A 15,476-nucleotide genomic window follows, 5' to 3' on the forward strand; every position below is an offset into this window, starting at 1 on the left:
TTTAATAGGAAAGTTAATTATTACTATTGTTTCATTGACCTGGCACGTGTAGAATTTTCTAAGGTATGTCGTGCTGTCCCTACATACAAAACGTAGTTGTCAAACGTATTTTAAAACGAAGCAATTCCAATTATTTTTCTTTTGTTTGCAGCCGATTGTGCTGTGGACATACGGTAATGAAAAACAACAGGTGCGTCCTTCCAGCCCTAAATGTATGTCTGGCCACTGCACGTGTTTAACCCAACGGAGGTGAACGGTCCGGTTCTCACTGCCGTATAAAACAAGCAGGTAAAGCATCGGTAATCAGGCCTCTTTTGGTTTACAGTAGGGAACAGCTCAGCAGTAAGACAATAGAGATGGCATTCTGTTCTGGAGTCTACCTCATTGATCTGCTGCTTGGGTTGCTGCGAATATGTCAATACGCCGATGTAATGGAGGTACATGCACTCTTCTGATTTCTGTACTGAATCATTTATTGGTATGTCCTTTCAAACATTTGTGCACCTGGTGGTTTTTTGCATAATCCGCAAAGTTGGGCGTGCTCAAAAAGTTATGTCGTGGAAACCAGTTGTGCGCCATTGCGCATGCTGGTAATTCCTGTAGGTCCCGTCATTATCTCTAAATGTTTTATACCTGATGTGCATAAGAATAGGCTATCATTATAGCCAAAAATTTATATCATTGTCTACCATAAGTCCCACATGATGGTATTTGTTCCATAGAGCAGAAAAGACCCTTGGCAACGAAAATATTTCGTTCGCCGTGCATTATGTGCCAGTGCAAAACGGCACGTAAAACACCCATTTGCTGCGATGTTTAAGACATCCTACCAAGGTACTTGTATTGACCGCCTCTTTTCCCCGAAGTTTTTCGAAGTGTGCGGGGCGGTTTCATATATACTATGGTAAACCACAACATTACGTTGTAACTACAGTCTCTGTGATGTGGTTTCGCGTGACTTGAATGAAATGAAAGGCAACTTCACCTTCAGGCCTAGTACAGGGCTAGCAATATTCGCTAGCAATAATCGATTGATTCACATATTTTCCATTGAGCTGCCACGTCAACATGAGTAACCAAATTCCTGACACTCCTACGATGTGGTAAAATCCAAAAATGATAACGGCTTTTGCAAAAAACTAACGGCCATTCTACCAAGTAGTTTGTGAGGCGATCTCCACATGTTCATTTGAAAAAAGCTCGTAGTGGTGCTCATTTTAACAATACTGCTTTCGCCTTCACCGGGAATGACCCTTACTTGTTTATGCTCAGAGGTCTAGTTTAGCCTCCGGCACTTAGTGTAACGGCCAAGATGAGGGTTAAGGACCTGCAGAATTGTAAACGCATGGAAGGAGAGCCTGCCCAGCGACCAAGATGGCGGATATGTTGCAATGGGTTGGTTCTGGGTTGTCGCATAGCAATTGTAGCCTCGTAGACCTCGGACATATAAACAGGATATGTACAAAGGAAAATATTCATCATTTAATTGTGGTATTGCCTTCAAAACTATGTCAAACGCCTAATGAAACCACATTTAACAGGTTTCAAGGGCTGTTTTTTGTCATACCCAAAGCGACCCCACGTGTCTAGGGCGGTTTTTAATTTAACGGTTCTTCTATACCGCGAGTGGGATTGAATGGCAACCGTTGAGGTTGCCAAGCATCTCGTGCAGGTCCAAAACACTTTACACTAGGAATTATCTCCCATAACCGTAATATGCGCAAACCACAATTTTATGTTGTAAATAAATAAATACACGTGAATTCAAGATGTCGCGTTATCACTTGCAGTTATGTATCTATTGATTTGCGGCGGGGCAGTTTACTTTTAGACGGAGACAGTGGGCTGTCACCATTGCCTTTAATTAATGTGCTGTCATTAATTATTCCGGATCAGCCAACCCCCGAAATTACAGCAGGCAGGGTTGGCGCAGGCAACATCGAAAGTAACGAAGTAAAAAGTTGTTTTGGGCTACCACCATCATTTATGTCCAGGCTACATTGGCCGCGGTTTTGCGTATCTGCAGGGTTTAAAAATAGGTGACAATATTTGTGGGTACCTACTCCCGCAAAGCTTATGTTGCTCGTATGTCATGTCATTCATACAAATGACTTTTTTTCCAATGTTTTTATACTCCAATCACAAGCTTTTGGCTTTTCAATGCCCAGTAGTGTGAAGGGGCAAAAGGCATGAAAGAAACAAAATCTTGAACGCAGTTCCACCCAGTGCGAAATCTGCTGGAAGAGCGGAGCTGTGATTCTGTAGTGTTAGCGCGGACGTCAAGGGGCACTTGTCCGATAAAGCCAGCGCAATCGCCGCGCCGTTGCCACGCAAATTCTGTGGTTTGCGCAAAGAAATCGACCCTAAGTAGTCACCGGTGGCTGGCTCCCTACTCTCTCCCTACCGATGCGAGGGTGAGCCTCATTTCACACCCGATCGCTATGACATCCCCTCTCGCTCCTGTCACGTGATCATAAATGTGACGTCAAGACCGGAAATCACGTGACAAAGATCGTTCCGTCGCTTTCTTGTTTTTCCCAAAACAAATCGTGCCGTGCGCGTTTTCTCTAAGTTGGCGTCGGCGTTTGTTTGACGCCCCATTTTCTTCCTCTAAACGTCCGTGCTATCCGCGTGTTACGTTGTCAAGGCCGCTTATTTAAACCAAGTGCAGCGTCGATCTGCAAAGGCTCTACTTCGCGTTGTGAGCCGTGCTGGGAGCTCACGGGTGTAGCCGGCGTGCTGAGCCCTCGTCGAAGAAACGGCGACCACGACGACACCAATCCGTCTCGTGAAGAATAGAGGAGGAAGTTTGCCACCACTAGTGCTGCACTACCTATTCTACAAGTCACGTTGCAATCATCAATGACATGCAACAACATGCCAGAGATCGCCACACGAGAAACGCTGTGCTTTGATGTGGCGAATACAGTGAGGTTCGATTGCTTGCATCTGAGCGTAGAGCTCGACGTACTTACCACAATCGCCTTTTGCGGTGAATGCGCAAACAAGGTGTGGTCGAGTGGAGGGTGTGTTGTGTAATTAGTACCGATTACTCTGTGCTGTCGCTCTTCATGTCGGCGCACTCGGCGGTAAAGTGCGTTGCTTGCATAGGCAGTGATTGTTGCAGGCAGCCGCTGCAAGCAACGCGCGGTTGCGCTGGTCAGTTACGATCGCTTTGGCTTTCCGTTAGCGCCCGAGGCTGTTTCGCTCAACGAAGCTTCTACCCGCGTAACATTCTGCGCGTTGCGTGGACAAAAGATGGCAGAGGCGGGAGTGAATAAAAGGGTACGAAGACCATGGTGACAGCAGGACGCTTGTTTTCTTTATCCCTTACCCATGCACTTATTCTATTCTAGAATGAAGACGGGACTTCTGCCAAGTTACTAGGACGTCGTAAGTCAGCTTTAAGAACGAAAAAACTTAGGTTTAGGAACGACAAAACTTAGGAACTTAGCTTTAGGAACGACAATTTCAGATTTACAAAAAGCCAGCAATTATATTGGACTAAAAACCACTCCACAAGTGCCGTTTTAGGGCTTCTACAAATCAGGCATGTTATCTGAGCAACCTGCGCTTAAACCCTCTCCCACTTACCCCCGATTTTTAATATATATCCTCCTGTGGTCATTGAAGTGTCAACCAAATGTGCATTCTGCTCTTTGTTTCCTTGATTTTTTTTCAAGCTACACAAATACCGCTTCTGGCTTTAATGTCCAACGCGTCGAAAGGTCCAATTCGTCACGTGATCGGCGAGACGTAATGTCCAATTGAGCCTTAATATCCAACAAGAAGACAGGTCCAATCAAGCCTAATGTCCAACGAGACGAAAGATCCACCGAGTCTGAAGGTCCAATCGAGCCTGAATGTCCAACGAGACGAAACGTCTACAGAGTCTGAAGGTCCAATCGAGCCTGAGTGTCGAACGAGACGAAAGATCCACCGAGTCTGAATGTCCAACGAGACGAAAGATCTACCGTGTCTGAAGGTCCAATCGAGCGCAAATGTCCAACGAGATGAAAGGTCCACTGAGAAGAATTTTCCAATAATACTAAGGCCCAACTGTTTAAATTAATACACGCATTTTTTGTGAGGATTAAGCCGATAGCGGTAGGTTCAAGTGCGTTGCGCCAAATGTTACACTACGCTAATAAAATGAGCGTTGCGGCAGTGCGCGTAGTCGTGTACAGGCCTCAGCTCTGCGTCAATATAAAGCGTTAGCGCCAGTCCTGTCCATTTTCTCTTACGTGTGTCCTGTTCTTTAAAGCGCTAATCCCAGTTGTTATGATCATGAACCAACTAGCCCAGCAACAAGTTTTAATAAAGCGTTGCACATGCACTTGTGGCGTACCGGATGGCTTTCGTCAACATACTAAAAAACGTTCTACCACAAAACAAACAATAAAGTGTGATTGTGATTATGGAAATCTATAAGACTAATCTGTTTGTTCGTGGCACAGGGTATCATCATATTGTCGCGGTAAACGAAACTACTAGCAGAATTGTTTATTTACACAGGCTAACTTGTACCCAGAAGCGAGCTGCGAACGTCTAGCCTTGGCTGAACTCTCGAGCTCTTCTCCGGTTTCCTTTTTTCGTTGTCTTTGTTTCCACAAGTTACCAGTTGCTATCCCCTAACTTGGGTATATGGAGAAACGAGGGGTTAGTTCATGGCTCCTCAGGGCATGGCGTTAAAGTTCGAATTATTTACCCACCGAGGCATTGCTTACCTTCCTTGATGGCATTGACCCGATGCCACTCGTTGAAAAACGATAGGATAATCATAACCACTTGGTTACAACGTCAGCATGCAGCGGGGATGTACACGCGCACGAACAGTCATTGCCTTGTCACCGGCCGTGATACGGTTTCTAGGCGGACGACATGTACATCTTCTGGAGGCGGTTGTCGCCTTGGAGAGCAAAACGCGTTTCCTTCTGGAACCTCGACGTAGGTAACGTTCAATAGACGGGACAAAACCTTGTAAGGCCCGAAGTAACGCCGCAGTGGCTTCTCCTAAAGCCGGCGACGGTGAACGGGTGTCCGTACCCATACTAGATCGCCTGGTCGGTACTCCACATCCCAACGTCCGGTATTGTACCGTCGGGTATCGAACCACAAGTTATCAGTTGCTATCCCCCAAGTTGGGTAGGTGAGAAACAAGCGCAGTTGGTTAATGCCTGCCCAGGGCATGGGATTAAAGTTCAAACTCATTACCAGCCGTGGCAATATGAATAATAGCGGGTGAAGACTGGCCCGGAAATCACAAAAATTCGGCAATTACTCTTAAGCTAGAAAAACGAACTCCTTCTCAATTGATTCTATTACCAACGTATGGGCTATGTTCTCGAGTTAGCTGGAGCACTCATTAATGGTTGAGTAGAAATAATGTTGACACAAAATCATCTCACCCGCAATCAGAATAAATTGCATTCGAGCAGCATCGGCAGCTGGCGCTCTCTTTTGTTCACTCCTTTGTTTGAAGTATTGTTGTCCATCCCTGGGGAGTATGGAAACTGACAAACCGGGTGGCAGATTAACTGTTCGTCCGCTCACATTTGGTCCCTAAAGGGTGTAATGGTTGGGGCAAAGTCAAGTATTCCCCCAGAAGACCAACTTTGAGTCCTCTTTGCCAAAGCAAGCATGCAGACTTTTAGGCTGAATTTGCGGAAATAACATTTTCAGGAGGTTGAAATTTTGAGTGCAGTTGGCCTTTGAACCTACCTAGACTCACCATCCTACAGGACGGATCAGGCTCCCATGCAATACTACAACTTCAACGCACCATGACTCAGCAAACCAAATTCATTCACCGCATCAAATCACAAACGGGCACGAGTGAAGGAACCAGACATCATCCGACTTAAAGGGATACTGAAGCACTTTTTACAAAAAAAGAGCTTTCGCTCCCATTTTATTATTTTTCACACGGCGAACTCGAAAATCAAGTCAAAACTTGGCATAAACTATTACAAAGCGCTTAATTTTGGCAACAATGAACAACGGGTTCCTAGGGGCATTTGGCGAACCTCACCGCCGTTCGTGATTGGTCAAGTCTTCGTGACGTCATCGTGAGGACCCTCGGAGGAGGCGGAGCACGAAACGCGTTCCCAGCGGGTCGTCGCGGTAGAAAACGCTGTATTTGCATTTGTTTAATTGATCCCACGATGGCCAGTCCGAGTAGTGAGTTTATCGTACACCCGTACTGTTCAAGCCTCTCGCCCGTGCACGAGCGGCGACGGCGACAAGTGCCGGCGACGATAACAACACTTCTGAGGAATACGTGTCCTATCCGGCAACGTTCACCCGCCTGTTCAACCGCCGAGTCGCCAAAACATCGGCCAACTGCCGTGTTGCCCGACCGCGCTGTCACACTACGCCGACGGCGACACAAACACGTCGGCCGATGGAAAGTCGCCGTAGTGTGACTGACTCGCCGACCGAAGAAGCCAACAAAATCGGTAACCCGACCGGTCGCCCGACGCGTCGTCGGGAATCGACCGAGAAGCGAAAACTGCTCCCCGACAACATCCGTGCCGCAATGAATGCGGCTCTATTTTGATAGTTTCTGGAGTGTAATAAACTCAGTAAGGTCCACGAAGCCCATGCAACTCAACACTAGCGCTAATGCAATCCGTATTTTGGCTTTCGACGCTTCGGGTGTGCTCTTCGGCGACGCCGCTACCCCGGAGCTGCAAGCTGTAAATGCGTGTGCGATCGGCTCGTCTGTAGAAAATTTAAGGTCAGTTTCGTGCAGAAGAAGAGTTACGTAGGGTAATTTGGGTAATAAGGAATCAATATGGGCAAAGGTTTTTAACGTGAACCGTAAAACCAAAGTACGGCAAGCACTATCCCCGCAGTGGGAAATCGCAGTCGCAGCCGCGCACACATTTTTGCGAGCGTTTTCGCGAAGTAGTGGAGTTGATGGCAATAAGCTACTGTGGGGGCTTCGGGGAACCTTGCTGTGCAAGCGTTATTTAAGAAATTGCAGTTTACCAGCCAGGAATTATGTAAACCAGCTAGTAAACACCGACGTATGACACGGAAGGATGAGCCTCCATCTATTACCCAGGCTATTTTGCAATGCGTTAGCGTCTGTGCGGTGGCGCAGTGCTTTCGCGCGTCGCGCCCGTGCGCTCAACTTCGCGGGTTCAATTCCCGGCGAAGTCAGTTTTTTTTTTGAGCGGTTTTTTAGGGGGTATGGTTTGCGTATGCGATTTGTGAATCATTTTCGGTGCTGATTTTGAGAAGCAACTACCTTTGCAATGGAAAATTTCCTTCGAAACAGCGAGTGGCGTCTTGAGCCACAACAATTAACTTCCCTTTTCTTGCACCGTGTTTCTCGATAATGCAATACCATGGTGGAACTGGAAAGTAAGGCCTTCTTTATTAGAAGAGGTAAAATTTCTGCTGACGTACGCACTAATTTATATGCAAATTTTAAGTGCTACAGAGGTCTTTTCGCCGGGGGTTCATCCATAACATCCATATTATTGCTGCCGCGACACCAGCGCACAGCTCTTTTTTCTTTGTCCGTGATCCAACAAGAAGTTGAGGAGTACATACAGTACAAGCAGCGCACACGCCAGTACGCACGAACGGCTTCCGTCGTGCAGCGGCACACGATACTCCAATTTTGATTAGAGAAAGCCGCTCCTCACAGCTGTTTTTTGCGACGTCACCACTGCTGTTCCAGATTTTAGAGCCGATATCCCGCCGTTGGGGCTTTTGTAACTGCAGTGGCGTCGTCACTTAGTTCAGCATGAGCTATATTGAAACGCTTTAGCCAGTAGTGATCCCTTCTGAGGCACTCATATCACGATAAGCACGTTTTCATAACAGGTGCTCATGCGCGCACTGCGTTACAATGATCGACGAAGAAGATTGCTGCTGTTGCCACGAGATACGGGAGGTTGGAGAGAGACAAAGGTACCCCAGGTGCGCCACAACCACCAGAAAACTAAAAAAATGTGTGCCTCAACACGGCTGTGCTGGAGGTTGCACTTCGACAGAATGTCACCCTGATACTGCCTAGAAGCAGCCTGTCTGGGAATGTCTGGAACACAACACACTCGCCTTTGTGGGCTTGAAGTGTTCCCTCTTTACAGTAGCAACCCACTGAGCAGCGAGTTTCGGCTCCCGCGGGAAGCTGTGAAAGACCACTTTATCGCGGCCATAGGTGCTGTTGCAACCGAATCCCGAGCAGAACCTCGGCATGGTTACTCCGCTTCCTCGGCACGATTGTGAAGCAGTACAACGCAGCACTGAAAAAGTTTCAACTGCTAGTTGCTAAATAAAAACAAAACACAGCACGGGGCCCAGGAAAGCAAACGCTGGCGGACGGCACGCTCAGAAAGGCAGCAGCAGGGGCCGAACACTTGCCGCGGCTGCCGATCGCTCCTCACGACGACGTCACCACGACCCCTTTCACCCTCGTGCCGTCCTCATCCCCTGCGCTCTGCGCGTCGCGGGGGCGTGGCGATGGCGCTTGATTATTCGCCTATTACGCCGCTATTTCAACCAAAAAAAAAAGAAAAAGACCTCGTAGGTAAGGTGTTTAAGGTCAACGCTTCCGAATTTCTGTGTATTCAGCAGATTGAAAACTGCCTCAGTTCCCCTTTAAGCTCTTCTCGTAAGGCAAGTTATGTACGGCCCACCTTACCTGTCTCTCAAGCCAGTCGAACGGCGAACATTCTGTACTTGTGACATGACGCCATAATATCAATCACTGCAGGTGAACATGATATTCCTTTTTTAGTGGTGTCAACGATCGCATGCCGCCATGTCACAAGCACAGACACTTTCGCACAGAATATTATTAGAAGTAAAACGTGAAAAAAGCAACAAACGTGAAAAAAGAATTGCAAGCCTCATTTAGGAACGTGGGGTAACCTGACACAGCAGACGACAGCTTATCTAAAACCAGATCACTGCTATCGACAACAATGAACCGCAGGAGTACAGTAATATGATTTGTACTAGCTGCTATGTAAATATTTGTGGCCATTATAAGCTATCTATAAAAGAGTTTTTCTGATCGTCTGCTACTTCACTCGCCTCCTTCCTACCGTAAATCGTCATCGCTCGTTTCGTTTTGCATATTCCAGATGGAACCACCGATCCAAGATCAGGTTGCCAGTTCATAATGACCGCCATTTTGCCATAGTCGAAAATTGTCGATTGTAGAATAAGCTGGCATCTACTGTTGTTGTTCCCAGTGCCAAACAAAATGGACCACAAAATGCGACCTCCTTGTGATGTTTGAGCGCGAACGGATAAGCGATACGCTCAGGACATTTTTTCAAAGTGTTCCATTTTTCGATGTAACACCCTGTATGTCCTGGTGCTGAGTCTGTGCTGCTGAGGGCATCGCCAAATTTCTAGTGTTGCGGATAGATGAGGAAAGGTAATCGATGAAAAGAAGACGGTTTCTGAAACGTTTCCAAATTTGAAAAGTCACGATCATTCCAAGGCTTAAAGTTAGTATTTAGGATTTCTCTGTTGGCAGCGTGAAGCGCAATAACGTCATTTTTATAAGAGGGCGCGAAATGTGCACGAAATACCAGAGGAGAAGATAATAAAGCTCGATATTTTATCTCAATAACTGAATAATATGTGAAATAATGGATTACAAATGAGACACCAAGCTGACGCCTTGATGAGACCGAACTGAGAATTTACAACCCTCATCCACATCGGCCGCTTCTTGCGGGCTGCGAGCAGTTGACGGACATTTGCGCGCGTACGCGGGCAGTGTCAGGTGACTGTCGTAGCACCCTCCTTTTTTTGGATGGAGAAGCACATGACTGTTTGCTGGTTCGCATAGCGCTCGCGTGCCTGCCATGCGCATAAAGGTCGGGAACATTATTTTTTTCGCTGATACTAGTACACACCAACAAAACGACGAAAAAAACCCTTATAGCTTGCCCGAATAATGAACAGGTCCGAGTGAGAAAACTGGAGCTCTATTTCAGCACCCTCACCAAAGTACTCGTGACCAACCTTGCTTTCGTCAATAGTTTTGCAGGCACACCCAAATTTTATGACGTAAATCAGGGGTGCCAGGCGTACATTTCACTTAAAAGTATCGTGTAAAAGTTATTGCATGTGAAAATGCAGAAGCTCCCACAACTATATTGTGGTAGAGGGCATTCAAGGTAACTTTACAGTGCTGCAGACATTCATTTAATAGTAAGAGCCTTAATGTCCAACGAGACAAAAGGTCCACCGAGAGGAAAAGTCCAATAGAGCCTGAATGTCCAACGAGACAAAAGATCAAACGAGACGAAAGGTTCAATCGAGCCTGAATGTCGAACGAGACAAAAGGTCCACCGAGACGGACTGTCCACTATTGGACCTTTTGTGTCGTTGGACATTTAGATGCTGAATCCACTAAAACAAAGTAACGAATGACTTGCATAGTTTCACAGTGTTAGTAAGGGTATTCCGAGTTCGCAACCAATTTTACAAAATTATTGTGAAACCGCCACACTTCTACTGCACTAACTTAGTCACAACAGTTACCAAAGCTTGAGAGAAATTTTAAATTTTTGTGTGTGTGTGTGTGTCAGCAGCAGCTGAAGAAGCCTTGCTGAAAGCATACTTTGTACCAGACATAATGCTTGCATTATGGCGCATACAGTTGGGATGTTTCGTTGCCGCTGCTGTACATCGCTGCCTTACATTAACCAGGCAGAGTTAGAATGACAGCAAGCATTCCCCACATACTTTAGAGAAACTGCTGGTATAACAAAATATATAAAATATAAAATCAGCACAAGTGCCAAAAGGCCAATAACAGCGAAAGTAAATTATGATTCAATAAGTACACTTGAAACACAAGAAAAGCCAAAGGATATTTTCATTCAGAAAGTGCAATAAAAGCAATATCTTGCAGGTATTCAAGATACCTGCAAGATATCTTGAATATCTTGAATGTCCCGAAGTTTATTGTTTATGTGACTGACTTCTTGCTTGTACCTGTAATTCTGCCTTAACAGTGTGAAGCATTGAAATGGTATTGGCTGTCTAAGCTGTAGCTTATAAGCCACCTAACTGACCTCAGCAATGCTACATATCTGTGAGACAGCGTAGTTGAGCAGACACCAATTTATTTTAAAGCAGGCCTCAGGTATGTGTCGGTGCTCAAACATTCAAATTCAAATAACATACTTAATGCAAAACTAATATACACACAGGTAAACAATCCAATGTGGAGTAATAAAATTGAAATCAAAGAACACAAGCACCTCTAGCACTTTGTTGTACAGATGCCAGGACACTGCACCTCTGTGCAATTAAAACTCACGGGAATTGCACAAAGCCTCCACAAAAATTGTTGCATGGTCAGTTAGAAAAACACAGTATAAAAAAGTTGGTTTTTGAAACACAAACGGCACAAAGCCAGGTATATTCCAATACATTAGCATGCATAGCATACATGTATGCCAAATCTGGAGGCAACGCCACTCTGATAAACTTGAACAAAGTCACGGACATTACGCAAATATCTATTATTTAGGTACTGCTAAGCATATACTGCAAACCAGTACTTTCTTGCTGAATTTAATTTCTCTCAACTGACCCTTATTTGTTATAGCAGTTAAAGAAAATAACACACCAAAATAACATACTTATCAGTTGTCGACAAAGCCTGCCGAGGGAACGTTTTTGATCTCAAGTGAGTGTGAACATATCAGGCAAGCCTCTCTTCGTTGTGTATAGATCATGGAGTTCAGTTCCACAAAAAGCACGCACTCGGAATATCTGTGTCAGAATTTTAGTGTAAATGTAACATTAAAAAAGCCACGAAAACAAAATGCAAGTTTGGTTTATTTGAAAAGTTGCCTCGTTCCAATAACCCTGATACCACTTTATTAAGCGCAAGCTTCACTCAAATAAGCCACATAATGAGGAAAACACAGAAAAGGCATGCAACACCCTAGCTGCTTTTCCCGCACTGTATGATGGATTATGGGCAGCTTGTTGCGCAAATTCAACACGACACGACACTGTTAACTGGCTTAGGCTACACTGCAACTTACGTAACTCTGTTTGTCGAGCATAACCAGTGTTTCACGAAACGATTACTATGAGGCGTAACCAAAATAAGCCTTAACACAGCTTTAACGTTTACGCACCGCAATCGCAAACAGATAGCGCCTCGTTACGCGACGGTTAGCGTGCCGCTAACGCTATGGGCGCGATAAACTGGGGCTTTCAGCGGTTCTAAAACTCTCTAGTGTCTGTACAGGAACGACTGCCTCATGGTCGACTCATGGAACCTTTTCTCGTTGCCCGGAAGGTAGCCACAAGCAACGGCTGCTATAAGAGACGTCAGTTACCGCTTTCCACTCGCACCTTTGACATAGTGGGCCTTGAGTACCCTGTTTTGGGCTTCAATGCCGTCATTTGTCGTTAGAACACCGCCAAATTCAAGCCTGTGAAACATTATTCACAGCTTCTTCACACTTAGCCACACCGTTTCAAATTAGCTGCGAAAGTTCTCGTTGTTCTAGTACTCTAAGCTAGAATCAAGAACAGGTAAAGTTAAGGTTAATAACCACCACATGTGGGCGTCAGCTTCCCGGCGCGAAAGCCCAGCCGCGCACTCGGAACGATCGACCGCTACGCACGATCCCGACGCCCGAAACCACGAAATGACAGAAAAAAGAGGAAAACAGCTCTCTCTCTCTCTCTCTCGCTCGCTCTGAACGTTTGGCCGCCTCACTGAAACGTTTGGAGATCGACGCTGCACTTGGCTTAAACAACCGGCCTTGACAACGTAACACGCGGATAGAACCCACGTTTAGAGGAAGAAAGTGGGGCGTCAAACAGACGCCGACGCCAACGTAGAGAAAACGCGCACGCCGTGATTTGTTTTGGGCATAGAAGAAAGGTAAAAGAAGAAAGTGACGAAACGATCTTTGTGACGTGACTTCTGGCCTTGACGTCACGACCTTTATAATCACGTGACAGGAGCGATACGTTCAAATAAACGTTCAAGCCTAATTGCTGCAGCTATAACTGATACACAAAAAGTGTCCCTTTATGCTGGACTAATCTTGAAAGTAGTGACAACAACTTTCTCCAATTGTTGTCAATCCAGCAAGTCACTTCAAAAACATTCGTTAAACTTAAAAGCGCTTTAAATGATTAATGCATGCCGGAGCTATTATCTCTAACGAACGTCCAAGAGTCCTTTTTCGAGTGGTTAGATGGACGTGAATGCCACTAGAAATCCGAAAATCCTCTGAGTGCCTGTCATGAAAGCGTGACCCATCCCTAGCAAATTCCACTGAGCTTGTATGTGGGTATTTCGCCTTGCCATAAATGTCATCGCAGCCATTAGGAATTGCAGAGAAGCACAGCTGCACTTGGAGATAGCTTCCATTGTCTTTACACAATTCCCTTTTTATAGCGATGGGAGTCATGTAGCGGTAGCAAAGTTGGAATTAATTAAATTAGCTTTATACGATGGTGGTTGTCAAGCCTACTAGTCAATACACTTGAACGGGTTTATTCTCACACCTATATTCACTATTAACTTCGACGTATTTATACGATGTGCCCAACGACGGAGAAACAAAGTTAATTATTGTACGCCAAACTTCGTACACAGGTTGTCGAGGCGTTTAACAGCAAGAGTGTTAAAGCTTGAGCTTTTTTCCATTGGTGTTAAAAACAAATACAAAGAAAAAAACTCCCCCGTTGCGAGGTGGCTGACATGACCTTGTGGCAGTGGCTTTAGCCAAGAGCACAAAGCCCACGTGATCTCGTTCTTTGTTAGGAGCCCGCGGAGTCATTTAGGCTTGCGCGTTAGATTGCGCCACGTGAGAAGCTCCCGCCTTCGCCGTCGTCGCCTTCGGCGCAACCGAACCATGGCGCGCCGGTCGCACAGGGCTCCCCGCCCCCACAAAGCCATTGTGTTGCCCACGAGACTTCTCTGGTTGGTTTAGCTTCGGAATTCCGGGGCAGAGTCATTTAAATGTGGAAGCCCAGGGTGGGTTGCAGGGATGCGACGTAACTAGGACTTACCCGGGTGTCGGCGCTGGCATTTTGGCGGCCATTAATTTCGAAGGTGACAGACGTAGGCTGCCGCTCTTCATACAGGAAACATGAATAGACTTTCTTTTTATGTTCCCTGTGTCCTGGGATACACTCTAGGTGTGGGGAGAAGCTAGGTGTACCCCAAGCTCTGCTGTTTCTTCAGCTTTGCACCACTCGTGCAAGCTGCGCCATTTTTTTAAGGTCGAAGGCCACAACGCCACCCACTTGCGTGGTTAGCCATCCAGGAGTGAAACTGCGTCGGGGTGTGCTCTCGACAAGTAATAGGGAGGCCATGGGTTCGTTTCCCAATTATTCTTGAATATTTCAAATTGTTTTCAACTGTAATGCTATATTCGCACAATCTTCTAACAATGAGAAAATTAAGGGCCAATTTGCTTCTTCGGGCACAAGATGGGGGTTTTATTCGCAATGGGTAATTTAATGCTTTCTAATAAATACAATTAGGCAACACGGCCTGTCCCGAATATCTAGCACCACAATATAATGAAACACATGTGACTTTACTCAGAATGGCTCCGAAGAAAGTGTGAATAATAAATTTTAGGTTGAAATCCTCGCATCTGGGCGATTGCCGAAGCCTAGACAATGCACACGCATGGGTCTAGCAACGAACAAGTTGATTGATTGATTGATTGATTGATTGATTGATTGATTCATTGATTGATTGATTGATTGATTGATTGATTGATTGATTGATTGATTGATTGATTGATTGATTGATTGATTGATTGATTGATTGATTGATTGATTGTAGGGTTTAACGCGCCGATGTACCGCAGGCGATGAGGCGCGCCGTAGTGGGGGGTTCCGGAATAATATTGAACATCAGGGGATCTTTAACGAGCACCGAAATCTCGTACACAAGGGCGATTTTGCTTTTCGCCTCAATCAGAAAAGCGGCCGCCGCAGCCGCTAATCCAACCATCGTCCTGGTGTTTAGCAGCCACTGAGCCACCACGGCCGGTCAACGAACAAGCTGTAATCTAAGTGTCACACTTTAGAAGCTTCCATGCTCCGTCTTTTGTTGACATTCGGTCGTACTCTTATAGCATGGGTTAGAATCTTGGGAATGAGCGTACCCGTTCAGAGGGAGCTAAGCAGTTTCTGTGCATGCATTTCTGTTTTCGCAGACCATAGAGAAGTTTCCGAACACGACAGCCATATATGCAGTTACTGCCACCTTGGGTGACGCGGATCTTCACTGCGTGGTTGCGGAACTAACGCAGTATGACTCAGCAAAAGGCACAGCTGCCTACACGTGGCACATGAAAAATGGAGGGTAAGCCCAGACTTGTATTCTATTTTATATCGAAGCTTGCTTGCAAATTTCGCATATAATGTGTTTTATACATTGCGCCAGGTTTGGAGTGCGGTAAAAACGAAGTCAAAATGAATCTAACTCTGGCTAC

At 45.8% G+C, this 15,476-nt stretch overlaps 1 protein-coding gene across 2 annotated transcripts in view; it reads left to right on the forward strand.

Moving 5' to 3' along the window:
• Positions 1 to 285: 285 nt before the first annotated feature.
• The window catches only part of LOC144152165 (uncharacterized), a 30,567-nt gene continuing 15,376 nt past the window's right edge, over positions 286 to 15,476 (forward strand). The window contains exons 1-2 of one of the 2 annotated variants that reach the window (XM_077683381.1): positions 286 to 437; positions 15,198 to 15,346. In XM_077683381.1, coding sequence (XP_077539507.1) covers positions 357 to 437; positions 15,198 to 15,346 — 230 coding nt within the window. In that variant the 5' untranslated portion in view covers positions 286 to 356. Of the gene's footprint in view, positions 479 to 15,197; positions 15,347 to 15,476 lie in introns of both variants that reach the window. The other variant, XM_077683383.1, reaches the window with a different exon arrangement.

Source organism: Haemaphysalis longicornis, unplaced genomic scaffold (assembly GCF_048455015.1).
Source record: "Haemaphysalis longicornis isolate Haplotype H1 unplaced genomic scaffold, Haemaphysalis longicornis Haplotype H1 scaffold_9, whole genome shotgun sequence".
Classification (NCBI taxonomy): domain Eukaryota; kingdom Metazoa; phylum Arthropoda; class Arachnida; order Ixodida; family Ixodidae; genus Haemaphysalis; species Haemaphysalis longicornis.